Genomic DNA, 27,973 nt, shown 5'->3' with positions numbered 1-27,973 from the left:
TAAATTTGATAAAAATATGATATCAAAAATGCGAAAAATTTCATTTCAATAAAATGTACAATGAATATAAATCCTCAACTTTCCTGCTGTATTAAGTAAAATTTTCAGGTGGCACAGATGTATTCAGACTACAAGTACAATGTAATTCTCTACAGGACACACCTGTGCAGCATCCGCATCAGGTGAATACGAACACTAATTACAACAGTGTTACCTGAACAATCTAAGGTAATTACCTGTACGTACTATAACTGCTGGAGAAGACCAACTGTTTCCACCGTAATAAGTATAGGAAAGAATTTCGAAATGGCGACATTGTTTCATATAACGTTGATTAATGGCCAATGACTTGGTTTGGTGGAAGGGCTTGTATATTTTGGTGATGGTAGTGACTTAGTTTGGTGGTAGGTGTTGTAGTTTGTAGATAATGATAGTGACTTGGTTTGGTGGTAGGTGTTGTAGTTTGTAGGTGATGGCAGTGACTTGGTTTGGTGGTAGGTGTTGTAGTTTGTAGGTGATGATAGTGACTTGGTTTGGTGGTAGGTGTTGTAGTTTGTAGGTGATGGCAGTGACTTGGTTTGGTGGTAGGTGTTGTAGTTTGTAGGTGATGATAGTGACTTGGTTTGGTGGTAGGTGTTGTAGTTTGTAGGTGATGGCAGTGACTTGGTTTGGTGGTAGGTGTTGTAGTTTGTAGGTGATGGCAGTGACTTGGTTTGGTGGTAGGTGTTGTAGTTTGTAGGTGATGACAGTGACTTGGTTTGGTGGTAGGTGTTGTAGTTTGTAGGTGATGGCAGTGACTTGGTTTGGTGGTAGGTGTTGTAGTTTGTAGGTGATGGCAGTGACTTGGTTTGGTGGTAGGTGTTGTAGTTTGTAGATGATGGCAGTGACTTGGTTTGGTGGTAGGTGTTGTAGTTTGTAGGTGATGACAGTGACTTGGTTTGGTGGTAGGTGTTGTAGTTTGTAGGTGATGGCAGTGACTTGGTTTGGTGGTAGGTGTTGTAGGTGATAGCAGTGACTTGGTTTGGTGGTAGGTGTTGTAGGTGATAGCAGTGACTTGGTTTGGTGGTAGGTGTTGTAGGTGATGACAGTGACTTGGTTTGGTGGTAGGTGTTGTAGGCGATGGCAGTGACTTGGTTTGGTGGTAGGTGTTATAGTTTGTAGGTGATGACAATGACTTGGTTTGGTGGTAGGTGTTGTAGTTGATGGCAGTGACTTGGTTTGTTGGTAGGTGTTGTAGTTTGTAGGTGATGACAGTGACTTGGTTTGGTGATAGGTGCTATAGTTTGTAGATGATGATAGTGACTTGGTTTGGTGGTAGGTGTTATAGTTTGTAGATGATGATAGTGACTTGGTTTGGTGGTAGGTGTTATAGTTTGTAGATGATGATAGTGACTTGGTTTGGTGGTAGGTGTTGTAGTTGATGGCAGTGACTTGGTTTGGTGGTAGGTGTTGTAGGTGATGGCAGTGACTTGGTTTGGTGGTAGGTGTTGTAGTTTGTAGATGATGACAGTGACTTGGTTTGGTGGTAGGTGTTGTAGTTGATGGCAGTGACTTGGTTTGGTGGTAGGTGTTGTAGTTTGTAGTTGATGGTAGTGACTTGGTTTTGTGGTAGGTGTTGTAGTTTGTAGGTGATGACAGTGACTTGGTTTGGTGGTAGGTGTTGTAGTTTGTAGGTGATGGTAGTAACTTGGTTTGGTGGTAGGTGTTGTAGTTTGTAGTTGATGGTAGTGACTTGGTTTTGTGGTAGGTGTTGTAGTTTGTAGGTGATGACAGTGACTTGGTTTGGTGGTAGGTGTTGTAGTTTGTAGGTGATGACAGTGACTTGGTTTGGTGGTAGGTGTTGTAGTTTGTAGGTGATGTAGTGACTGATGGCAGTGACTTGGTGTGGTAGGTGTTGTAGTTTGTAGTGATGGTAGTGACTTGGTTTGGTGGTAGGTAGGTGTTGTAGTTTGTAGGTGATGACAGTGACTTGGTTTGGTGGTAGGTGCTGTAGTTTGTAGTTGATGACAGTGACTTGGTTTGGTGGTAGGTGTTGTAGTTTGTAGGTGATGGTAGTGACTTGGTTTGGTGGTAGGTGTTATAGTTTGTAGTTGATGGCAGTGACTTGGTTTGGTGGTAGGTGTTGTAGTTTGTAGTTGATGGTAGTGACTTGGTTTGGTGGTAGGTGTTGTAGTTTGTAGGTGATGGTAGTGACTTGGTTTTGTGGTAGGTGCTGTAGTTTGTAGGTGATGGTAGTGACTTGGTTTGATGGTAGGTGTTGTAGTTTGTAGATGATGATAGTGACTTGGTTTTTTGGTAGGTGTTGTAGTTTGTAGGTGATGCTAGTGACTTGCTTTTGTGGTAGGTGCTGTAGTTTGTAGGCGATGGCAGTGACTTGGTTTGGTGGTAGGTGTTGTAGTTTGTAGGTGATGGCAGTGACTTGGTTTGGTGATAGGTTTTGTAGTTTGTAGGTAATGACAGTGACTTGGTTTGGTGGTAGGTGTTGTGATGAAGTTTGGTAATTTGACATCTGTCTGGAAATATTCTGACATTCTATCGACTTAATGACGTTCTTTCGACTTAATGACATCCGTCTGGCAATATTCTGACGTTCTTTCGACTTAATGACATCCGTCTGGCAATATTCTGATGTTCTTTCGACTTAATGACATCCGTCTGGAATTATTCTGACGTTCTATCGACTTACTAACATCCGTCTGGAAATATTCTGAAAAAGACCTTAGTAAGGTTAAACTTGGTGTTACTTTTTATCAACGAAATGCTCTGCTCTCTATGAAACAATATCTACTCCTGACTGTCTCGATCAATTCATGTGAAAATTATTCTCATCCTGTAAATATTTTGTTTAAAATTTGCGATAGCATGGCTATTCAAATTGATTCTGTACGTTCAAATGGTACGTTACATTTGACGTTTTCCCCTTCTCTTATTTATTTCTATGTTTTCAGGGGGTAGGGTGAGGTGGGGTGAGGTGGGGTGGGGTGGATGGGGTGGGGGTATTGGAGTCAACAAGTATTACGTCATAACTTTCCACGTGTCAGTTCCCAGGTGCGTGTACGTGCTTTTATTGTAATTATATCGCGTACATATAATGATAACGACTTAAACTGCCTCTCTCCTCCAGTTATTATCCTCTTGTCAAAACTATAATCTGAGAACTCTATGACGGATATTTCCCGATATGTTAACGTTATGGCCAATTCACAGTTTAGTTTCTACTCTCAGGTATAAGGTAGATTTCCATGAATTTACACTCAAATGTCGGTGGATATTAAGCGGAAGGTAATTTTCTAAACAGATGCCTAATATTTTAAAGGTTAAGCAGCTTTTATTTAAGATTAAGAATGAGCACAAATTTTAAAACATCATAAAATATCCAAACGATTTTACTTTTGAATTTTTCCTAATCCGTGTTTATCAATGTTAGATACATTTAGTGTGTTATTAATTGATTATGGTGTTTTATAAACATTTTCGGTGATTTATTATTATATATTTAAAAGAGGTAAAGCTGACTATACTTTTACAACCGAGTTACGGGTCGTAAAAGCTGGCGGCAGCCTAGGCCTTTCTGTAATTTACGCATAATATGAGGCAATTTTGATGACGCTTGCTACAATAATGAGTTTATCGAATTATATTTCAGCTGCTGAGGAACAGTGATTTTCTACTTTGAAACACTCCAACAGTATACTGCATGTTTACTAAAGTAAACTACGGCTGGAGGACCGGAAGTGCGAACTTTTCTACATTTAAAAAATAGCTGTATGATTTTATTGAGGAAAAAGCGTTTTACAATACAACGGATGTAAAGAACGAATATCGTTGACATTGAACAAACAATGGAAGTTGTATCGAATAGGGGCTTGTGAATACAAGCGTATCGTGACCCAACAAAGGGCACCCGGGATACGCGGCAAGTCACCGGTGCTAAACACTAGAACACTCCCCAAACTAACGGAATATTCGATTTCTTTGTTGAGGAGATTTAAAAATCGTTACTGGGGAGATTTTAAAGCCCTGTGTGACACTCAACTATAAACGGTATTTATATATTCGAAGAATTTGTCATGTCTTGTGAAAACTAATATTAGGTATTGAAATCCGCGGGAATTCGTTTTACACACGCGTTCAGCTATATAATTCTCGTTGTTTGTTGTGAATGAAGTCTACAAGTGCTGGAGAGTGTGCTCCCGTCTAACACATGTCCACATGGAGATGTCATTTGATACGTCAGCTCCCAGGGTTTCAACTCCACAGGCAGACTGCTCGACGAAGGCTAGAGATTAAAAACAAGAAGGTCACGTCTTCAGCATTTTAGCTCCAGTGGTTGAATACGGTGATAAAGCTGTGAGAGAGAGTTGATCTCGTATTTACGTAGCACTGCTGTGAGTGGTCAGAAGATTTCCTCCGGGAGATAATATTTACAAATATATACTACTTCGTGGTTGGGATTTACTTCTTAAGTGGTTAAGGGAAACAGCACGTGCATTGTGTGTTCATTTCTTGTGAAATTTCGGGACGTTATGACGACATCGTTGTGTTGAAATAGTTATCCGGATTTTACAGATGTCCCATATTGGATTATTAGCCAGCAATGTATCCGAGAACTCTGTCCTATAACCACACCATCTGTTCTCATTGAACAACCAAACAACTATGGAATCACCTAAGATGCCAGAATTAATCGAAGTAAGTATGTGTCCTTGTTAACTATGTGACAGATAAATATATACGGATTATTTCTTACACATGACGTTTACAATATCACAGGTGTTTCCAATAACTTGTTGAGTTGGTGATTATTGTTATTTTCATATTTATAGGAAAGCCGTCACGTTTTCTTTTTCATTATCCCCTGTCCTGTTTATTTTTAGAGAGAGTTGTATGTACTAACGTTTTCAAACTTATCTATATAACAAAGTTTTTCATATATGGTATACTTATGGAGTCCTTTTTCTATATAAGTAATATTTCAGAATTTCTCATGCGATGTTGAAATATAATCATATGAAACTTGTCTTATTCGAATTTCTGTAGTAAACGATTTTTATATAAAAAAAAATATTTTTGTATATGAGAGTATAACGGAAGATGTGAAATATAAGTCAGTATATCCGGGGCTTAGATCAGGTAGTTTCATAGTATACAGAATATTTCGTTATATGTAAATGGGTTCGAATTAAATATATTTTACTCATAATAATGGTAGAAAGTAAGATGTTGTACACGATTACGTTAATTAGTTTGTGAATAAAATTGCGCTTTGTAAAATCTTTTTTTCTATATATTATTGTAGAATGTACTCTGTATTTGGTTTTAAGTTTATGTAATTCAGTTAAATAACATGTTTATAGTTTGTAAACAAAAAAATATGTAAATGTTAAAAAAAGTGTTTTGAATAATTCTCTTCTTTAATGTCATCCGTTTCTGTTATCGATGTAATTCTAGTTTAAAACGAAATTATATATGGATAAAATTTTTGTAAACAAAAAAAAATGTCGGCCATGTTAGAGGGAGTGTGGTGAACATTGTACTGTTATCACAGGGACTGTTTGTAAGTGGGTAACACTGCAGCGCCCTTACACACTCCAGGCCCACGTGATCATATTACGATTTAATGGGGCGTTGACACAGAATTAAAGGCTACATGTATGGCAGTTATACAGTCTACGTGTACGTGGGTGAGTGAGAGGTTTGAAAATAGACAATACGTGCAAACAAACGATTTACGTAACGAGTTATTAATTAAATGACATGGTATTTGAATGAGACAAACTATGTATTCGATGGTAAACTGACTATTGTCCCACGAAACAATACCCCTTGATTCAGTTGCCATCTTACTTCTAACCCTGTTGTGTGTATGTGTTTTAGGTATTATTGTGTTTTCCCTGCTCTTTTAAAAGTGTCCCTCGTTTTATTTCCTTATAAGGGTAGGGTGCCATATAGGCGTATAAATATGTGATTTAACACCCAATCTAAAGGGATATAAGTTCCGATCCAAGCATTGTTGTAGTAAAGTCGGCAAAAACCTTTTAATGTCAGCTAAGTGAAAAGTTTTGTCTAACTGTTGCATTTGAATGGAACCAAAACGAATGATGTGTGCATTTAAAACCATGATACATGTACATGTAATACGCTAGAAAAGATAGAAAAAAAAAGATACGATCCTTTTTATATGAAATGAAATATGTTGTTGTAACCGGAAACGGTGTTTTTACCTGCGACAGCCGTCAGTTATGATGAAATAGGGTGGGATCCGGTCCTCCAGCTCTTTAATTGATAAAGAATTTTGGGGAAGGGTATTTATTACACAATATCTTAATACCAAAATACCTTTAAATCGGTTTAAATTTAAAAGGTAAAGGAAAGGAATAGAATGAAAGTCGGAGGTTAGGAGACTTTACGTTAAGACATTTGAAAACGTAAAGAAATACAGGTTTTTGTGGGTGAGTAAATTATTTATTCTGACAAAAGCTACCCAGACGTTAGATTTCGGAAAAATAAATGAACTCCAGATTCATTTATCTACTTATTTAACGGCTAATACGTCCATCTTATGACTTTTCGGTCTTTCAGCGGACGAGTTCTCGAGAAGATGAATTAATAAATAGTATTTGAAATGATAGATAAAATCTCATGAAGACGTAAGAGTAAAAGCTAGTGAGATAAAAGGAAGATTTGTAAAACATTTATAACAAATTAAAAGTATTTTTATATTAAGGCGAGCACTTATTTTTAGAATATCATTGAAAGGAATGAGTATATAATACTCGTATATTCTCTGGTATGTGATGTCCACGCCTATATGCCATATGGCGCACTTGGTTGTAGCTAATATCTAAGACATACATCAATTAGAATTAGCATGACGTCACAGTTGACTTGCCTATCACCTGTACCAGCTGGACTTAAGGCTATATATAGCTATTTTACCTTCACCAGGATGTTTAAAAAATCGATATTAGCATTCAGGACATGATCTCTCTCGATTAGTTCTACAACATTTTCTTTCGAAATGAGAAAATCACTCAGCCATGAAAATTAATTACTGTATCTTATTCTACACCTTGAGGACGGTGTATAAAACAATCTCTAACCCGAAAGGAGGTTGATACTTAATTTTATCAACCTAATAAGAAAAAAAAAAGAGTGAACACTGATTAACTCGGAAATGTTACATCTTAATAGTTTTTAACTCGATGTTTTCTACGTACAATTAATTAGAATATTGATCCTATCAAGGTGTAAAATTATTGTCATTTTTTTGTCAGGCTGATTCCAGTTCTAGTAATCACAGATCAATGGCCAATTGTAATAATTTCGAGGAAAACAACTCCTTACCGAGGAAATCAGACCCTCAGTGGGTAAGTAGCCTTTATTTAGTAACTTGATTTTTGATAAGCTATCCAGACTCCTACCCCCATCCCGGGCCTAACTCCCCCCCCCCAACCTCCAACAGACGTTTTCACCTATATTTCCTATATTTCACATGTGTACAGTCCTTATTTCCTAAATTCCGCCCCACTTCAATATATCCTGTCCCTCCGGCCACCCATGTCCCCTTTCACCTATTTTGTATGTTTACAACCTTAGCTCCCTAACCTGTCTTTATCCCATTTCCCCCTTAGCCTCCTCCACCCATGTCCCCTTTCACCTATTTTACATGTTTACAACCTTAGCTCTCTCACTCTGTCTCTATCCCATTCCCCCTAAACCCCTGCCGCCCACGGCCCTTTCACCTATTCAGTCTTCGGCCTCCCACTTTCCCACACACACACATGTAGAGTTAGTTCTAACAGCGACGGATTAGCGTCACTCGGTGCGTTTATTTTGTTTTCCTCCCGAAACTGACCCCGTCAGAACATGTAATTGTATGACAACAAATGGTTGATGTACACGACAAACCTACGAAGAGATTGTTATGTAACAGGAACGTAAATATTGAATAAAAAATCGAACAAGTTTATTCAAATTATCTGGAATGTAGGGACATTCCTGCATGTAATTTTCTGACGCCGAGACAGAAAAGTAGGCTATGAGATAATAAATGTGCATGACAGGTGCAGAGGGTCCTGAGAACTATCCGAACGGTGTATGTTGAAGTGTATGGGAGAGTATGAGATGGAACCTATTCGATTATACTCTTTTCTAGGGAAATGATACTTTAACCAATATAGAATCTACAACCTGCAAGAGTTGAATTAATCTTATTGAAAAATACCTACTACCTACCCCATGAACAAACGAGGAAATTTTAAAGCAGTGAAACTTGTAGTTATTTCGTAACTCTCCGTGGGTAGGGGAGGTTGTGTTTCATTTTATTTATAATTGTGACCTTGCGACGGTTAGCAGTATTATAAGAACACGCTTCGACGAAATCACATGACTTGTTATTGTGCAAGTCATAACTTCGGACTGGCGTGATAAATAGTAAGCAGGAAAGTGGGGTGGACGCAATAGTGACTTCCGGTTGTGGTTTTCGAGGCTTGAATCCCACGCTCAAACATTTGAATAAAGTTGATTATATGATGCCAAGCGTATTCTGGGAAACACTCAGTGGCACGATGTGTAGATATTTTCATAGTACAACTCAATGCAGAATTTGATGTGACCTTGTAAAAATACCAGATATGTTGGCAGTAAATTCAGGATTTGTACCGTATATGGGATGCATGCAAAGTTATATAATACTGTAAGTCATCATGAGAGGCGACTTATGTGAGGGGGCCCCGCTGATCATGGGTTATACTTAAACTGTAGCTTTCTCTCCCTAGCTGTTCTATTAACTCCGCAGTAATCTAAATTAAAACAATTGTATATAAAGAACCGGAAGTAGAACGCTTTTACTGGAGTCCAGACAGAACTTGGAGTTTTGCAGTCAAACAGTTTTTTTTCAGAGATGTCCCTAAAGTACCGAATGTGTAAGTCACTCTTGGTCATCGATGTACAATAATTATATAATTATATTCCTATTATATGCCCTTGATGTGGTGTACCATAGCTGGTTAGAGGAGTATAGAAAATACAGTTAGTTCGCGGCATCCATTTATAACGACCTAGTGGAGGTGTTCCAGATGAAATTTGACAGTTAGTTTCTGAGACATATATCACCCGAATCACCACGAAACCAACACAATCGGCTACAACAACTCCCGATTTCACCCCGGGGGAGGTGTGATAAGAAACGTTCTAATTCGTATTGGAGTGATATCGTTTCCTCATGGGGGATTCAATTAAATTTCCTACATGTCAAATTGTGGTATATTGTCAAATTAATTGTGATTAGATACAATGTAACAACCGATATGCATGTAACCAGAGCACAACTTGGATAGGTCTGGAGCAGAGATACCGTTATATACGTCAGGGCTATGTATCGCGTGGTCGGTTTTCATTGGCCGAGATTTAATTAAGGCGGAAGAGGAAAATTGGTTAAAATATATATATTGACATTCTTTAACAGTGGAAAAGCAATAGAATTTGTACAATTCGATTTACTTACAATAAAAAATAGACAAACTGCTATCTTTCTGATGGAGAATTGACTGTGATTGGTATGGGCGCTATTGTCTGTACATTCGCTTCATTGTTAAATTATTGAAAATTCAATTTTTGAAAGTAAACTATTTCGCAAAAATCTGATAAAATAATATAGAAGTGATCATTTCAACGCAAAATATAGTCAATGACTGCGTACCAGGCACAACTAGTCGAGCAGCGGAACACATCATATACTATCTAATTATCAAGACATTGGCGCTGAGGTATGGTTTCTCGAAACGAAATGCAGCATAATTGGCAATTAATTTTCATTAAATGTGATTGAGATAAAACTCTTGTAATTGCTCAAGAAGTGAACGTTCTCGAAAGGCCATACTGGATTGTTGGCGGATATCACGCTATCTTTTCGAAATACTTAAAACCTGTCGCGCTGAGATTCTAGTCTTCCAGTTAAACAGATTGACAGTTTGCATTCGCTCAGAATGAAATTACGACAGAATTTTCTCAGAATTGACCCCTTGGGATTAAACAGATTTTTCAAATTGTCAGTTTAGATTTTAAATTTGAGAGTTATTTATAGTTAAACAGGTCGATTTTCTTGCCTGTAATACTAGTTCAGCTATGACTAGCGTTTAGCACTGTCGTATGTGAAAATGGGATGTAAAAATCAGAATTTATTACAATTTCGACAGTCTGTGTCATAATACGGCGGATGAATATATGACTAACGTGTCATTATGTGCTAACTACGAATGTAGACCTTTAACCCTTTATCGCACTTAAATCCTTACACCGCAACAGAGAGTGCAGCGTAAAACATCGTTTTTCATTTGCGAAACTTTGAATAACAACAATGAAAATGTAGTTAAAGCCAGTAAAAATGGATTTCATGAGAAACACCAAGAGAACATATAATTCATAAAATGCGAATTGAAATATACATGTACATGTAATTCGACCCCAGGTCATTTATAGTGTCAATTTCATAGTGATTATGTTGGTTAGAGTTGCTTTCCATCGTATCTCACTAGTATAATGTGGGCACCATAGGACTTTAAATATTAGCAACATATCTGACATATCATTCATGTACTTCTTCCTGATATTTATTTTGCCTTTCTGTCCTTCACTCTGTGATTTACGTCCTTGTTTCGAAGCTACTCATTCTGTCGTTCTAGAATTGTAATTTTCGTCTCTATCCTTTCTCTGTCTATTTCACCAACAGGGGTGTAATTTTCGTATCTATTTCTCTGATGCTCGTTGTTCCTAACGAATACAAAGATGGTAAAGGTTTTCCCCTTTCTTTAATAACCCGACCTGTCTCCCGACAAATGTGACAGACTGTTACATCTCCGTACAAAAGGAGAACAGGCGCTCACTCATATAAAGGGGGATGGCGGTATCCCAGATAACATCAAGTGGCTTGGTTACAGCTATTGATAAAAGTCTGTCCTGTCATCAATACATTTTAAAAGACATGTTTTCGTGGAAGTCCGTTTACGTTTTGTTTTTGCGTGACATACATGCAATGTTGATTACAAGCTCAGCAGTTCTGATAACCATCTACGAGAGTAATGTTTATGGTAATAAAGTCAAGATTTGCTTAAAAAGATATTCCTAATAATGAACGTATGTTTGTAGTTATTCAACCGGAACAAAGAACAACTGGAGGTGGTTCCAAATGAATTGGCCTTTATGTCAATAATACAAACAACAAACAATAAAATACCACAGAAAACAACTGGACAGGGAGAGTAGGAGCCATGTTTTGGCTCCTATTATGAACAATGGTGTCCACACATGTGACCATGAGTGAGAAGATCATAACATAAAACTAAATTAAGGTCAATTAATCTTACTCCTGGGTCTTCTTCCTAACAATAGCTACATGACTAGCTCTCTGTGCACAATGTACCATGTGGGAATCAAGTATAGCCGAGGTCAGCCTTTTGTATTGGAAAAAAAATGTGTTAAGGAGGTGAACTATGATGCACAATATTACCTCTTTTCAAAAGAGTTCAAATAGATCAAATATGTTCAAGAATTATGGCAGACTTTAGTACTCTTTAGACTGGTACTTTAATGCATTTCGTATCTTAAGTTCTTTCTTTGTGTTAATTATTAAATACGATTTTATGATAAAATTTCCTTAACCATTAATAAACAGTACTCCAGGGAAAAGACCTATCTTAGCTTTTGTCATAAAGTAAGACGAGATGAATTGAGAATAGACTGAACTCTGCTACTGAGTAATGGCAAGCGGCAATGAATTGCATTCATTATTGCAAGAATACGGTATACTGTGGATGGGTGACACTTGAGAAATGTATTAGCCATCTGTGCATCACAACTAGACTTAATGTGAAAAGGACAAATAATATGATCCGATATGCCAATAACGCTTAGAAGATAAGGCCTGTCATAGCTACAACATCTAAAGCGTGTTTTTAGAAATAATTGTAACGTAAAATAAATAAATACCTTGTTGGTACAGTGTACTACTAAAATTAAAATTGACCAGATTAAGCGCCCAGTTGTTTTGTCAGAAAATCGGAATGTTTTTGGGTTTATTTTTGTCCAAGGCTAGTCTGCCCTTGTGTTACTTAATCGATTCGCTGTTGAATAAACACAACGGCCACCGTTTGGTCTTTCCTGTCTGTACCGGAAGTTGCATAATAGGAGTTTTACGTCAAATCCATTATTTCAAGTATCCAGACTAAGAATAGATACTTTTTCGAACATGAAGTATAATTACTTTTTCAAATAGGATTCGATACCCGTCTAGAAGTATTTATGCTTTAAATTGGTACAAATACATGTATCAATCTCTTCAGAATCGGAAGTGGTATTGTTACATTTCTGCCGGAAAATACTCTTCTTGATGCTTTCATTTTCATAGAGTTATCTGTCGCAGTTTCTTTTAAATCTTTATCTCACAATTTAAGAATTAATTCTGAAATGATTATTTGATTTAGGTTCATGTAGCTGGAAGGATTGAAGATGATGTTTATTGAAGATGGGGTTATTTTTTCTCCTTATCTTCATCGCATTTAAGACCAGGAAGTCCAACCATACCTAAAACATTTGGCCCACACCTTTAGGCAAGTCAACTACAATCCAGAATAAAATCATTTTATCGGTTTTCTTTTTATTTCTAAAATGGAATATTCCTTTAACGTATAGTGACAAGGCGAATTTCTTCTGTATTTGAAATAGATTGTAAAACCAAATGTTCCAGGGTCGATATGACGGTCTAAAACCCACTTGATCCGATACTATCTCGGTACAGCAGACCTTTTCCCCATATATAACTTCGCTCATTAAATGGGCGTGTGTGTTAAACATGATGGTGCTTTACTAGATAAGCATCAAATTAGTCCTTAATTAGTTAGGTACAAGATATTCAGCTAACAATGATTCGAAGTCTGTCGAACAATATTCAATGTCCAGATCATAAAAGAAGACGAAAAAAGAGATCGCTGCATGTCCGCATTTTTTTATGTTACGTCTTTTTGTTCAGATTTCCAATTGCTCTTACACGTGGTTAAAGTTGTAGCACGCCTGTTTGCTTAATATACAAAATATTAATCACAAAAATATTCCGAATTGCGCTTTACAGATAATCCTCGATAGAAGTGAACGGTCTTGGTGTAGACATACATAACATTCTCGGTTTATGTAACTATGTTATCTTTTACAATGTTCGTGACGTAAAAAAGGCGCTGTTCCCTTTTATCTGCTAACTCTTCATGCATGGGAAGTTAGAACGAAACGATTGGAATCCTCGGCCATTTACAGTTTTCATTACTTAGATGTTAGGACACTGACAACGTGGTATATATTTACAACATAAAACAATCGGCTTTCTTACATCACATGCGTCTTACTTTTATCATATTACCCTTTCTTTAAACATTGGTACCAGGTAATATTTCATGTCGTCACTATCTTGTGCTTTATTTTCCACTCTCGGTGTCCCTCATGACTCCTGTCCTCATATGACCAGGGCTGTTGCGAAGATGTTAAAATCCGTTAAAAATATTTTGTTGAAACAACTACAATGTATAACTCGTAATTCAAAATGCCACAGTACAGTGAAATGGTGTTAGAATGAGTCTTTATGTTGCTAAGGTAGTCTTTTGTTATTGATAACAGCTTGAGTTAACTCCCTAAATCGGTTCAGTCTTTCATACCCATTCACCATTGCTATCTTGACCAGAAATCGACCATGATTTAGAAAACTAGGTTTATTTTTTTTTCCGCGCATGGTTTATTCGGTTTAATCTGTACATGATTACTGACTGATACCTACTGTAAGATAACTTAGCAGGTTGTTTTTTTCATCCGCCAGACAATACTTCTGCGTAACCAAACCCCTCATAATCTCCCCTTCATTCTACCTCCTCCCAACACATATCACAACTTTAACACGTGGCTGGACTGACACGTGTGCAGTGGCATTTTTGACATATTTGACATATTTGACATTTTTTTTTTGCATTTTAACTATTTTTCAACTGAAATTTGGTATGAGATTGTTAACTAGCTTCAAACTCTTGAAAACATTTTAATTGCATTATCGTGGTTTTTAAAATCTCTTTCTTCTTGTTTTTCCTGGTCTTTCAAATGATCTGGAAATTGGTACACAGGAAGTCGATAATTCGCCATTTTCTTATTTTACTTCAAGTTTGATCCGGAACAGCTATGGGGAATCGTCTGCTTATGTTTTCAGGAAAAAAACTTTGTTTAAACCATAATCTAGTGAAACGAAAAATATGTATTGACATCACAGTCGTGTTTATGGTCGGAGAGGGACATTTCAAGATGGCGGCGACGAAGCACATCTTACCGCAGTAGTCCAACGGTTTAGACCCAGTCCTTATAGTCATTTTGAGTTATTGTGCTATTTTCAGCAGCGCAGATCTCTTAATAGAGATATTGAAAATCATCACCTATGTGAAACGTACAAAGTAGTTTTGAAATTTACGTGATACTGATCTGTAATTGTTGTTGATACCAACTGAAAATTTGAACCGGTTAGGGTGCATGGAGCTTTATTTTTCTGTTAGCTTTCGTGTTCTTATGTATATTTTGACAGTTCTATCGTTACAATATCAAATCTGTGAGTGCGTTTTGCATCTTATTTACACAGTTAAAGTATCGAAATATTGGTTAAAAACTGATAGTGTTTGTCAGTCAACGGAAAGGTAATTTCAACGGAAATTCAAAATTTTGTCCCTTCTGTTGACGCCATTTCATTTTAAACATGATTTGAATTAATGATACTGCATTCAACATGTACAAGTTTTAGTATTTAACCTTATATTTCATTGTATATATACATTTTGAAAATATATTTGAATTTACGTAAAATGTAGGTCTCCTTTTGTTTTTGCATTTCCAATGAATGAATAAACAAATCACTTCCTCTTTGAATGCTTGACTTGTCGACCAAAGCCCATGTTAAAGGGGCGTGTAACGAATCGATAAAAAGTATCACAAAAACAAAAGATAAACACAAATTGAAACGCAGTTCATACAACGTAGATGTTTGGTTGTTTCCACACCGCTTTATTGAATTGTTTCCTTCAGATCACTTCATATTAGTGGACAACTCCAAAAATGGTATTCATTTGAAATTGGGACGATATGTCTTTAAAACACTGTCACTCCTGTTCGATCAGCCGCCAAAATGGTTTCAGTAACTGCGAAGGTAAGTGCATCCAGCGAAATGGTTCGTTTGCAGTACCACAGAACTTCTGAAATTCGTGTGATAACTTTTATCAAATCAACCTTATCACCCTTCCACCGACTCGCTGTGCTCCCTCAGTGCAATTTGTTCTGGCGAATATCCAAAGTGCCCGCGTGTCTTTAAAATTTCTACGTATGCAAAATTTTGGTACAAATTTTATTGAATCTTGTAAAAAAAGAAAGCCAATAAATATATGTAAATTTGTTATATTTTATTCAATGAAAGTTTTGGGAAAAGCCGAGACTGATATTATCGAAGAGTCGGAGAAAATGGCAATAAATCTTCATTTGTTGGCAGTTAGTTCCGACATTGAACGGTGTCCGATAGTAGAATGCTGATCCATCTATTGCGTCTCCTCGGCTCTCGTATGTTATTTACAGAAGTAATAAGTACTCCCGCGCTAGTTTAACCTTCGGTGACATTTGTAAATGGATCCTGGCCAGGCAATCAATCGCCGCTAGGTGGAGTGGTGCTACTAGGACGCTTCTTCAATCACGACAATACAATTACACACGTCCAAGGGTCCACACTTCGGACATTTTTGTCATCATGGAACGAACTATTCGCACCATACCCTAGATATAGTGATACCATCTCACAAGGAACATGATCAAGTGTTTCATTTCCATTACTTGATTTTTGTTCATTAATCTTTATCAATTTGCAACAACAGAAGGACTTTTTCATTGGAATTATATACATTGCGGATTGACAGTGAACGGCTGTTGTAATAGGTGAAAAGGGCCGTCCATTACTATTATTAAGAACCGTACACAATTCTATAATTTCGCGTTACCAAATTTGTCCAAACCCGAATTCTTTTCATCCAGCTTGTGTAGACATGCATTACGTTGATTGGAGTAAGGCTGATTAAAATCGAAAGTCTTCTATAAGTAGAACGAGGTCAGTTGACCTTAACGTACAGGGGTCAAGGTTATCTTATATTAATTGACAACAGGCGGTGTTAGCGGACGACTTTATAGCACCAATGTCTGCGATAGCAAAATTGCTGCCCATTGCCTCCATAATCTTTGTCTGCTGTCGCCACGTTGCAAGTGAAATCGGGACTTTTCTACAAACATAACGTGAATCCATTCCCGTTAGACTCAAGTATGGTGACCTCTGGTCCGGCGGTTGTTGTGATGTAGTTCCAGTAAATGATAAGAAATAAAGTCACTATGGCTTTATTTTTTTACGATGCATCATTTATACTAAATAAACACTGGGAGAGGCATTTTGAAGTTCAGTTACTGGGGACGATAATAGCTGATCCCAGTAACTAAGACTTGAGTTAGCTGACATAAAGTAAGTCAGGACGATGTTCGTTTACACGACATAAGTAAGAACGAGGTAAGCCGACATGGAGTACCTCAAAACGAGGTTAGCTGACACACAGTTACTCAGGACGAGGTTAGCAGTATCTCAAAACGAGGTTAGCCGACAAGCAGTAGCTCAGGACGAGGTTAGTTGACACAACATTAGTAAGAACGAGGTTACCTGATATGCACTACCTAAGAACGAGGTTAGCTGAGGCACAGTAGCTCAGGACAAGGTTATCAGTATCTCAAAGAGAGGTTAGAGGACACACGGTAATTCAGGACGAGGTAGACTGACAGATAGAAACTGATGGCGAGAATTGATGACACGCTGTAAAACAGAGAACGAAGTTATCGAACACTGAATTCCTGAAAGGGACATTACCTGACATTTGGAAACTAAAGAACGAGATCGGCTGTATTTCACTTGTTGATAATAAAAACAAGCTTCTATGACATTCAGTAACAAAGGACAAGGAAAGCCTTGGCTGAGAATTAAAAAAACAGGATTGGCTTACTTTCAGTAACTACAGAGACTTGCTTGAGATAAGCAGCATTGCATCAACTGCTGTCATGGTGAATACATGTATTTCCGTATAATTTTGCTTTGACTTTTCTTAAAGAATCGGAAAAATAATTCAACTGGTTATTTTTGCGCAGTAAGATGCGTAACTAATCTGATAGCTCTGCATATTTTGGCTTGATGAATTGATGTCGCCTTGGGGCTGTGCTCAGACTGAAGTTTTCCATCTCACCAAGTCAGTGCATATCTCGCAGTAGTTGGGATACGTAATTTTAATAAAGAGTGATGTCTGTATTTTCCTGACCATGGTTCAAATACGGTCATGAATTGCCTAAACGACTACAACAAACCAAAAGCAGTCCACTCGTTTGATTAACATTTCTTCTGATTCAATTAAACGCTTGAACGAGTCAGAATTATCCAAGCCTACAGAATGCGCTAATATCCCGTATAAAGCTGGGCTAATTATAGTCATATAAAGTAATGGTTAGGCAAATCTCTTTCCAATTAATCGTTATTACCTTGTGATGGACGGAATGTTTATGTACAGTTCTGACGAAACTTTACCAGTAACGGTCACCGAACACACGATAAAATGACGTATTTAACTGAACGTGTGATGTCATCAATCCTGGCACTGATTTGAATGACATCCGCTAGTCAGAAAACAAATCTATCAATACAGAAGAATGTAAGGTGTAAGGAGTAAGAATGACACAAACATGGTACCGATATCAAAATTTTACTGAGCAAATGAGCTTTCAATTCTCCAAAATAATGGTATAGCAGGAAATATCATTTAATTCTAATTTTGTTTAGTTTTGTTGTTGAAAAAATATACGTAACTTCTAGGGTGCCGTTTCAAAGAGTTGTATTTCTCATGTTTCTGACAGAATTAAGAAAATCCGTTCTGAGTTTATCACATTTCATTGTGATTAATCATAAGACACTGTTTTTGTTCGTTGTGAAAAGTCAGTTTTAAAATCAAGCTTTGGACAGTTAAACTCCATTATACCTCAGATAAGGAACAGGACATTCCCGGATGATTCAAAATCAAATAAGATTAAAATTCTTGACCTATTTCCTTGTGTATGTACTTGTAACTTTAGACTCTAAGCGCGTGAGTGACCTTATCGGTACAAGCGACCGGCAAAGACGTTTAGGCAAATTACTTAAGAGAAAGATTGACTACAAATGCAGTGTAAAATTGCACTTGAAATCCTTGAGGTTTCCTTTATCGCGAGATTGTGAGGGAAACGGAACAAAGGTCAAGTAGGTCAGTCATTCTATTCTACTCGAGTAGCTATATATTGTGGTGGTAGTGATGGTAGTGATGATGATGATGATGATGTTTAGTCCTTATTACATAGCTACATAATAGAAACAAAATGACCTTTCAATACCGTCGAGATAGTGCTAATTGTTATGGAATGTTTCCTTGCAGTCGTTTTTGTTAGTCACTAAAAGCTATTGTGGTTGTTGCGGAGTTCTTTCCCCTTTTTGACTCTCGTGTGCCAGACTTAAAAATATTAGAATTTTGTTTCAGGTAGTCTCGTTCAACTAGACTCTTAATGTCTGCTCACGTTACGCCATCACGTGGTGATCGAGACAATGGGTGAACAAGACTTGATATCAAGTGCAAATAAACTAGTACACCAGTAGAAGACTGGTCTGATAGAAGGAAATATCAACTTTGTTTTCAACAAGTATCTAATAGAAGTCAGACGGTAAAGTTTAAGCGACATATTCTAAACTACGAAACAACACGAAAAACCTAACCAGCTGTTCGTCACTTCGTTGTTTAATGTTTTCATTGATGAGAGATCATCGGTTTAAATATCTGTTGACAGAATCGTTTCCTGTAAAACTCCGATACATATGAAGTAAATATGATCATGTTTAGATCGTTGAACAGCATCAACCAGTAGTTCGATCATTTGCCGCCATGTTTTCTTATTTGCAAAGTTGCCTAAAGACATGTCTTAAATCACCTCCATTTCAAAATGGTTCCTGATCGCGATAACTTCTACTGAACTTATATTTTGTATCATATGCGCCAATGTTAAAACCCGAATACAGAAGTAGACACTAACAGGATACTAAAAGGCAGGTGTGTTCTTGTGAAAATCGCTGACACCCTTTATGTTACACGAACACTTTGCAGGCAGAAGTATCAATTGTAAAACCCTCATAATTGCAATTTTATTTTTCTTCCCTCTATTTTTGCATTTAGTGAAAATAATTAAATCTCGACAATAGGGACTACGACGCGGCTGTATCGGAATCTGTTTGCCCTGATCCTCCCATTAGTACTGAACAACTTGAACGATAAACCGGCTAGCATGCGATTGGGCGTTATTGACATTTTAAGGTTTTCTTCCACGAAACCAATTTGGTATTTCCAAATCAATGTGAACTTAAAAAGCTTCCATTAACCGATCTGGCAGCATTGTCATACTTGGAATAACCTTCCCGAAATGTTCCGGGCCATATCCGGACTCCACATCCGGATAACATATCCGGTTTTTAGACTAGTCCTTTAACCTTCCCTATAAGGATTATGTACCGGTATTGACTAGATCGTTTTCACATGGTGTTTTCTCTATCGTGTTTCTGTAGTATTTAGATAAGGATGTTAACCTTTCATGAAATCACCAGCCAATCGACTGGGACGGTTTTCTTTGATATAAAAGCATTAACCCGGCTGAATTTATAAAGCCTGTTTGATTACTAATTTTTCTAGGTTATCAAGTACTTTTAGTGAATGTGCATGGTCAAAATGAATCCGTTTGAATAAAGTCTTAGAGTTATCAACATGTTCACCAAACATAGGGATGATTACAACTTACTCAACCGGTTTGTCGGTAATACTGAAGCAAATATACAGTCACAATTAATTACAAGTTTACACCAGAAACGATGACACACAATAAAAAGTTCACCCCAAACATGCGGGTGAGCAGATTGAGATTGTTATAAAACAATACACCAACAGTACTGACACGCTCGTTTACAATGATATCCATTTTGTAGACACCAACCTGTATAATAGTGCACCTAACTTTACCACGCATCTTTTTTCTGTAATTATAGTCAGCCTCCTGAATCAACTGACACCATACGAGTTGTCAGGACCCATCGAAATTATCACACAAAACTTCACCAAACCATCTAACACCTTTTGACATGTCCCTGATCGAAACTTCTCCCAAATTCTGACGAAACAAGATTACGTTCAGACACAAATTTACAATAAACTTCTGACACAAGATTATTCCTAACCCGACACAAGATTACACCAGCCTTCTGACACAAGATTACACCAATGTTCTGACACAAGATTACACCAGCCTTCTGACACAAGATTACACCAATGTTCTGACACAAGGTTACACCAACGTTCTGACACAAGATTACACCAACGTTCTTGCACAAGATAACACCAACGTTCTTACACAAGATTACACCAACGTTCTGACACGAGATTACACCAACGTTCTTACACAAGATTACACCAACGTTCTGACACAAGATTACACCAACGTTCTGACACGAGATTACACCAACGTTCTGACACAAGATTACACCAACGTTCTGACACGAGATTACACCAACGTTCTTACACAAGATTACACCAATGTTCTGACACGAGATTACACCAACGTTCTTACACAAGATTACACCAACGTTCTGACACAAGATTACACCAACGTTCTTACACAAGATTACACCAACGTTCTGACACAAGATTACACCAATGTTCTGACACGAGATTACACCAACGTTCTTACACAAGATTACACCTACCATTTAGACACATGATTACACGAAACCTTCCTTGATATATAAGATTTCAACAGACCTGCTCCATCGACCATTGTATCCCACCAGACGTGATTCCCTAGACATACATAAATGGACTTCTGTAAAAGCGAATATCTCCGATCACATCCAATATTTATTTTAAGATCATACACATGCAATCATACTTACTGAGGTGTATTTTTAGACCCAAACCTTTCAGATGTATACATTTGTACTGAAACAACGCCAAATGGAATGACATTGCTGGCTACCGTTTCTATTTTTCTCTAGTCAAGCACATGCGTACTTCAGTCTTCAAAGGAACCTTTTTTTGCAAAGTTTGAAAGTCACGATTGGGGATAAAAATGTCAATAGAAATTAGCACGTGCCTTTACGTAGGAAATTTACTTACATTGAAAATTTAATAGGCAAACAAAATGATCGATACCAATGTCCTATAACTTTAAATATTGATACATTTTTCATACAAAGAATTTGTCAATGGGAGTGCCATTTGAATCTGAGACAGACAACACGGTGTTTGGCGGGAAATGTTGCCAGTGAACCGTCTGCCAAAACTGAAATAATATTTGTATAAGTGTTACATCAACGCTGATCTTATACAGAATTACAACTGTAGCTGTATTTGGGTGTTAATGATACAATAAGATATTCTCGTCTCTCAGTGGTGTCTACTAAAACCGGATTTTTTTCAATATCGTTAATATTTTAATGGAAAATGTGCGCGGTTTAGTGGTGCAGTGCGTCATGACAATGTACTGGTAACAGCAAACATGTCACTGACGTCATAAATATCTGCATCAACTGTATGACGTATTGGTCTGTAGTCAGTGACAAAGCGTACGTAAAGTGCTGGCATATGGTCCGTGACGAAGCTGAGGTTTTATGTGTTTGACTGTTATATATTCTCCTGATTTTTGTGACAAGGCCTAGGTATCCTGTCTTGGTCTATTGCATGCCGACCTGTACTCTGTTACGAAGCGTATGTGTTACATGCTGGCATATTAAAGGCTGGTCTATAGTCAGTGACGAAGCGTAGGTGTTACATGCTGGCCTATTACAGGCTGGTCTATAGTCGGTAACGAAGCGTAGGTGTTACATGCTGGCCTGTTACATGCTGGTCTATAGTCGGTAACGAAGCGTAGGTGTTACATGCTGGCCTATTACAGGCTGGTCTATAGTCAGTGACGAAGCGTAGGTGTTACATGCTGGCCTGTTACATGCTGGTCTATAGTCGGTAACGAAGCGTAGGTGTTACATGCTGGCCTATTACAGGCTGGTCTATAGTCAGTGACGAAGCGTAGGTGTTACATGCTGGCCTGTTACATGCTGGTCTATAGTCGGTAACGAAGCGTAGGTGTTACATGCTGGCCTATTACAGGCTGGTCTATAGTCAGTGACGAAGCGTAGGTGTTACATGCTGGCATATTAAAGGCTGGTCTATAGTCGGTAACGAAGCGTAGGTGTTACATGCTGGCCTGTTACATGCTGGTCTATAGTCGGTAACGAAGCGTAGGTGTTACATGCTGGCCTATTACAGGCTGGTCTATAGTCAGTGACGAAGCGTAGGTGTTACATGCTGGCCTATTACAGGCTGGTCTATAGTCGGTAACGAAGCGTAGGTGTTACATGCTGGCCTGTTACATGCTGGTCTGTAGTCAGAGACGTAGTTTAGGTCTGTGGTCAATGACGAAGCGAAGATATTACGGGCTGGCCTATTACAGGCTAGTCTGTAATCTGTGACGTAGTTTAGGTCTATAGTCAATGACGAAGCGTAGGTGTTACAGACTGGCCCATAGTCTGTGACGTAACGTTAGTATTTCGTGCTGGCATATTGCAGGCTAGTCTGTAATCTGTGACGTAGTTTGGGTCTATAGTCATTGACGAAGCGTATGTGTTACAGGCTGGCCCATAGTCTGTGACGTAACGTTAGTATTTCGTGCTGGCATATTGCAGGCTAGTCTGTAATCTGTGACGTAGTTTAGGTCTATAGTCATTGACGAAGCGTAGGTGTTACAGGCTGGCCTGTAGTCTGTGACGTAGATAAGGTATTACGTGCTGCCCTGTAGTCAGTTACGAAGCGAAGGTGTTACATGCTGGCCTATTACAGGCTGGCCCATAGTCTGTGACGTAACGTTAGTATTTCGTGCTGACCTATTGCAGACTGGTCTGTAGTCTGTGACGTAGATTAAGTATCACGTGTTGATCAATAAGGGGAAGCTATATGGTATTCGGGTAAGATGTCATAGACCCAAGTATCCCAAGTATTTTATTGCACAAGACAGTTTAACAAATTGTAGAGGATCTTATGTGAGTTTTAATTTCTGGATGGACTGAAATAATTGGCCAGATTTGTTTCTTTCTGCTAGTATTTATGGTGGCGTGTTTCCTAAAGATAAACCACGTGTATTGAAATTGAAATTGTTTTGGTTCTGTTTACCACACAACCAAGATTTAACATTTTTTGAAAACGGCATTGTATATTATATTGGTTCCATCAAGGAATACGATACTGCCCCGTGAAGTTGTAACATCACATTTGAAACGTGTGTTCGGGATAACAGGATTGATTAAATGGCTGATATTACATTGATTACGATGTAGCTCTGAGATATTTTGCAATTGTATTTACGACTAGACTCACTTGAAGTGAAGTTATGTTTTCAGTTATAGCCGTCTAATATTGCCAAAATTGTCCATTTTGTAAATTTTGCAAAACAAGTCCCAGCTATAGCATTGACGAAAGCATTCTTAACGATTCTGACAACATTTTTCATTCGGTTGGGAACGGTATATGACGGTTTGTGTCGGCGTTTATCGGCATATCTCGGAAATAAACGAAGCAGCAATGGTATGACTGAGGACAATTCACCGTACGAACCCTTAAAAACATTGATATATATATATATTTTTTTTTACATAATTTGACATCGAGAAACAATTGGTTCCTTTTTCATTAACGGACATTTCCAGTTTAACTTTGTAGTTTATCTGGATCCCGGTAAATGAAAGAATCCAGTCATGTAGTATTCCATGTATTTCAGCGAAAGAAAAAAATATGCTGCGTTCGATTTATTTCCATGATCCTTTTAACTTAGCAATGATTATTTAAAATTCAATTACACTAAGCCACGTTATTGTCTGTTATTTTGTTTAATTCATTAAATAACTTATTTAACGTTTTATTTCGAAGTAGAATACATTGATCAGTTTGTCCTGTGTAGGGCTGTCATTAATTGTATGAATGCCACCCTCTTCCTAGAACTGTCAGTCTGTAATCGTGAATTACTGTTACCGAGATTTTACAGAATTCTAAATGAAACGTAACCACGTTATTTTATCGAATTTACTTGTCATGTCAGATTATTAATTGTCGGATATGGTCTGCAAACCACGCTGATTGTTCTGACGGCCGTATACATGTGGAAACACGATGTATTCCCCAAGGCTATCGCATCAAATGAACATATTACTCAAAAAAACGTTTGAATGGAAAACTTACAGCGTGTAATTTGGCGGTTTTATCACGATTGGCGGTTTGTACGGTAATTGAAATATAGCGCATCTGTCGAAATAAAAAATAAGGATTTACATTTCAACTGAATATAATTCAATGTAACATACTTTCAATTCCGTTGCAGGTTCCGTCGTAGTATTGTCAGAAGAAAATGTGTTCGCACTGTTATGAACACCAATGGTGCTGTGTCAATTTTAACGCTTCTTCTGTCGTATTTGTGATGTGAAAAGCAACCACTTTGACGAAGTGATGCCGTTTCTGTTGTAATTATGAAGAATGCCTGACAGTTTGATTTACTAATAACTGTGACTTTAAAACATAAAGCAGTAAACGAATTGGATACCTTTTGCATTCATGATGGTATGAATGCGATCGGTTATATTTATATACGAAACCTTGTGTCTAAATATTTATATAGGTATTTATACCGGCCCCATCACATACACGTCAAACCTCGATATCTCGAACGCATATAACTCGAAGACCCCTTTAATTCGAAGTATTCCGTTGGTCCCACCTACTTCCACATTCGAAATAACTTAAATTGAATACTCGGATAACTCGGGGTTTTTCCACGGTCCAGCCGACTTCGAGATATTTAGTGTTTAATGACGTCCATTATTTTTTCAGGTAATAAAGTAATCCAGTAAATTGTTGATAACTGCTTTTTTCTTCATTTCATGGCAAAATATAAGTTAACTGACACATCTAAAGCAATTAAACAGGCTAGAAATCCGATGTTTATAAGACATGTATGACCTGCTGTCAGCGGATGGTCTATACATGTAACGTTACAAGTAATTGGTCTCGAAATCAGGTCTTTCAATTCAAGAAAACACAGTCAAGTGGTTTCTTTTATCGATATAAACTGGGTTTTCAAGATGGTCACGTGACAAAACAACCCAATACTGACTTGACATTGTAAAGGATATCTTAAACAAGACTTGGACTTGATAAAATACCAAACGTAGACCACCTAATCGTACTAATTAGTATGTTATCTGGAATAAGTCCGCCACGCCCACATCACTGAGACTGGTCTTATTGGATGTAGCTAATGCTAAGGCCTTTCGTTTTTCTTTAGTATTTTTTCATTGCAAATATTTGTAGCGTTAGCAAAACATGTTTCTTTAGAATAGCGGAATTCTTGAGAACAGCAGGTTTTTTTTTAGAACAGCGGAGTTCTAAACTGACGTCAGGGACTTATAATTTTATAACAAAATATTCTTGATTTCGTACAATGGTGTGTTTTTATTTAAATAGGGTCGACTCTTGTTTTCTTTATGGAGCTGCTGGGATATCTCCAATTATGAACTCTGGCGTCATGTTTTAGAAGGGTTTATACAAAGGTTACCAAATGTAGTGTTGGTTATGAAGAATACTGAAAATATTTGTAAAATGAAGCATAACGTTGGTGTCCTGTAAAATGGAAACTAAAAAAATACAAAACAAACAACGCAGGTTTTAGTATGCTTATATTTTATGCACTATTGGGCTGAAATCTTCATCCACCATGCGTTTGACCTTATCAACACGTTGATTCATGCCGGAAGTAGACATTGTTACAAAACAAGATGGCTGAACTAATAACGGATTTAGTTATTTCAAACGAAAAGGACTTCTTATGTAAAATATTTGTAAATGGAAATATTCGAAATGCCATTTATAGATTTCAAATATTTATATATTTACTTGACAGGGTGAAAGCACTGCCTCTAAGCAACCGTTGGACGACCCGCCTTATTACCGCGAACCACATCGAGGCAGATTTCAAGATACGTCACGAAATATCAGACATCATTCAGAAATGGAAATCATGGGCAATGGCACGCACGTATGTATACATAGTATATAAAATACTTATATTCCGGGTACATAGTTATGGTACCATACACTTATTGATATTATTATTGTTTTTGTCATATTTATCTCCCTTGGTATGATTTAAATACATTTATTATGATTTTGCGTATGGTTCAACGCAGAAGGAACGTCGGTATCTGTTGGTGAGAATCCACCAAGCGGTTGTTGATGGAGTCGACGAGAAACCTGTAACTAACCAACCAAATAGTGTTAATACATAACATTTAAAAACGTGTAATCAATAATGATTTTCTCCGGAATTAATTTAATACGAGATAATTACGTAATCAAGTACATGTATATAAGGATTGTATTATCGGTATTTCAATTACGTTAAAATTACGTCATCTGAACATATTTTTATGAAAATTGTAATGAATAATGCGGTCACGAATAATGGCATATAAAAAGGTGACACAGGATTTTGTATGAACTTTTAACCTCGCAAAAAACTTTACATCATCGTTCGAGCTGAAAAATAGATTTTTCCGCAGTTAATCTGAAAAATATACATAAAAGAAAAAAATGTATAATCCGCCATTAAAACCTGTTAGAGTTAATGACTTTTAGTCCACTGTCATAAATTCTAACTAGAACACAATCTTGTTTAAATCCTGTTATACTTCCATAATAACTCATCGTTATCTAGTTTGTTTTGTGCTATTAATTTTCAGTGATAGTTGTCCAGCGTTTCCTGTCTAAGTGTGTGCAGCATGTAAATTCATTTAACGTGGAAAAGACGGTGTTTCACTCGGCTGATTACAGCTACATTGTGTGTTCATTACAGCCATTATTTCCCCGCTAATTCCTCGGGCTTTCTGAAATATGACTCCATATGTTGATAACATCCATTACATGTACAGTATGTTTATATATACCAGTATGTAATATCTTATCTGTGTATCAACACTTTGTTAATTACGAGCAGGTTCCTGAAATACTAGAACCCTACCATAAACTTAGTACGTAGCCTTAATTTGATCTTGTAAGCATAAATCACGTGATAGATATACTGCATAAAACATCATTTAGTTGTCTCTTATTTTGGGATTGTTGCATAATATTCAATGTGTTTTGTTTCATCTTCCCTTCTGATGCTAAGCATGTCCTTTCTAGTTTTAAATTTATAAAATAGTTCGCATACCTCGGAATGCAGCAAGACTTCGTGAAATGTGTTTGTTCAGTCTCCTTGAGTACAGCGTTATTTAGTCCCGCGTAAAATATACACATTACACAATATAAATGTCACCGAGCTTACTTTATTTTTATCTTACTTGAAAAACAATAAGTAGTTATATAACTTCGTGTGTTACACAGGCGGCAATTAAGTTAAATAATTGGAAACAAACAGCCTGTTTAAAAGTATCAGAAATTCATATAGTTTCTAAATTTTCCAGATATATCTTGATATATTTAAGCAAAACATAATGGAGAGTTTTCGTGCCCGAGAGATATCTTATTTTCAAAAAGTGGTTCTTGATTTTCATATTTATAGAGGTATCGTGATGTTTTTAGTATCGAAGGTCAAGGTTACAAGATGCAATGGAACTTTGAATCTGGTGACTTACATAATTATGTAGACAGGGTCTTGGTTGAAACAAGAAGAAGAGAAGCCTAAAGTGACCGAAATAAAGTCGTAATTTTGTCACCAAACAATGTCGATATATTTC

The 27,973-nt window shown here is 37.2% G+C and overlaps 2 protein-coding genes across 2 annotated transcripts in view; one reads left to right on the top strand and one right to left on the bottom strand.

Moving 5' to 3' along the window:
• Positions 1 to 393: 393 nt before the first annotated feature.
• LOC132543118 (mucin-2-like) lies at positions 394 to 2,692 on the bottom strand. The gene is made up of 2 exons (XM_060206582.1): positions 2,687 to 2,692; positions 394 to 2,418 (listed from the first exon to the last, which is right to left on the bottom strand). The coding sequence occupies exons 1-2, from the start codon at positions 2,690 to 2,692 to the stop codon at positions 394 to 396; spliced, it is 2,031 nt and encodes a 676-aa protein (XP_060062565.1).
• A 1,615-nt stretch (positions 2,693 to 4,307) lies between these two features.
• Positions 4,308 to 27,973, top strand: part of LOC132543018 (tetraspanin-18-like) — a 57,558-nt gene continuing 33,892 nt past the window's right edge. The window contains exons 1-3 of the mRNA XM_060206476.1: positions 4,308 to 4,692; positions 7,278 to 7,370; positions 26,140 to 26,274. Coding sequence (XP_060062459.1) covers positions 4,660 to 4,692; positions 7,278 to 7,370; positions 26,140 to 26,274 — 261 coding nt within the window. The 5' untranslated portion in view covers positions 4,308 to 4,659. The remainder of the gene's footprint in view (positions 4,693 to 7,277; positions 7,371 to 26,139; positions 26,275 to 27,973) is intronic.

This window comes from Ylistrum balloti, unplaced genomic scaffold (genome assembly GCF_031769215.1).
Source record: "Ylistrum balloti isolate Yb309-2 unplaced genomic scaffold, AGI_CSIRO_Ybal_v1 Utg369578, whole genome shotgun sequence".
Classification (NCBI taxonomy): domain Eukaryota; kingdom Metazoa; phylum Mollusca; class Bivalvia; order Pectinida; family Pectinidae; genus Ylistrum; species Ylistrum balloti.
The sequence above is the reverse complement of the archived record's forward strand: the minus strand, read 5'-3'. Positions and strand labels throughout refer to the sequence as shown.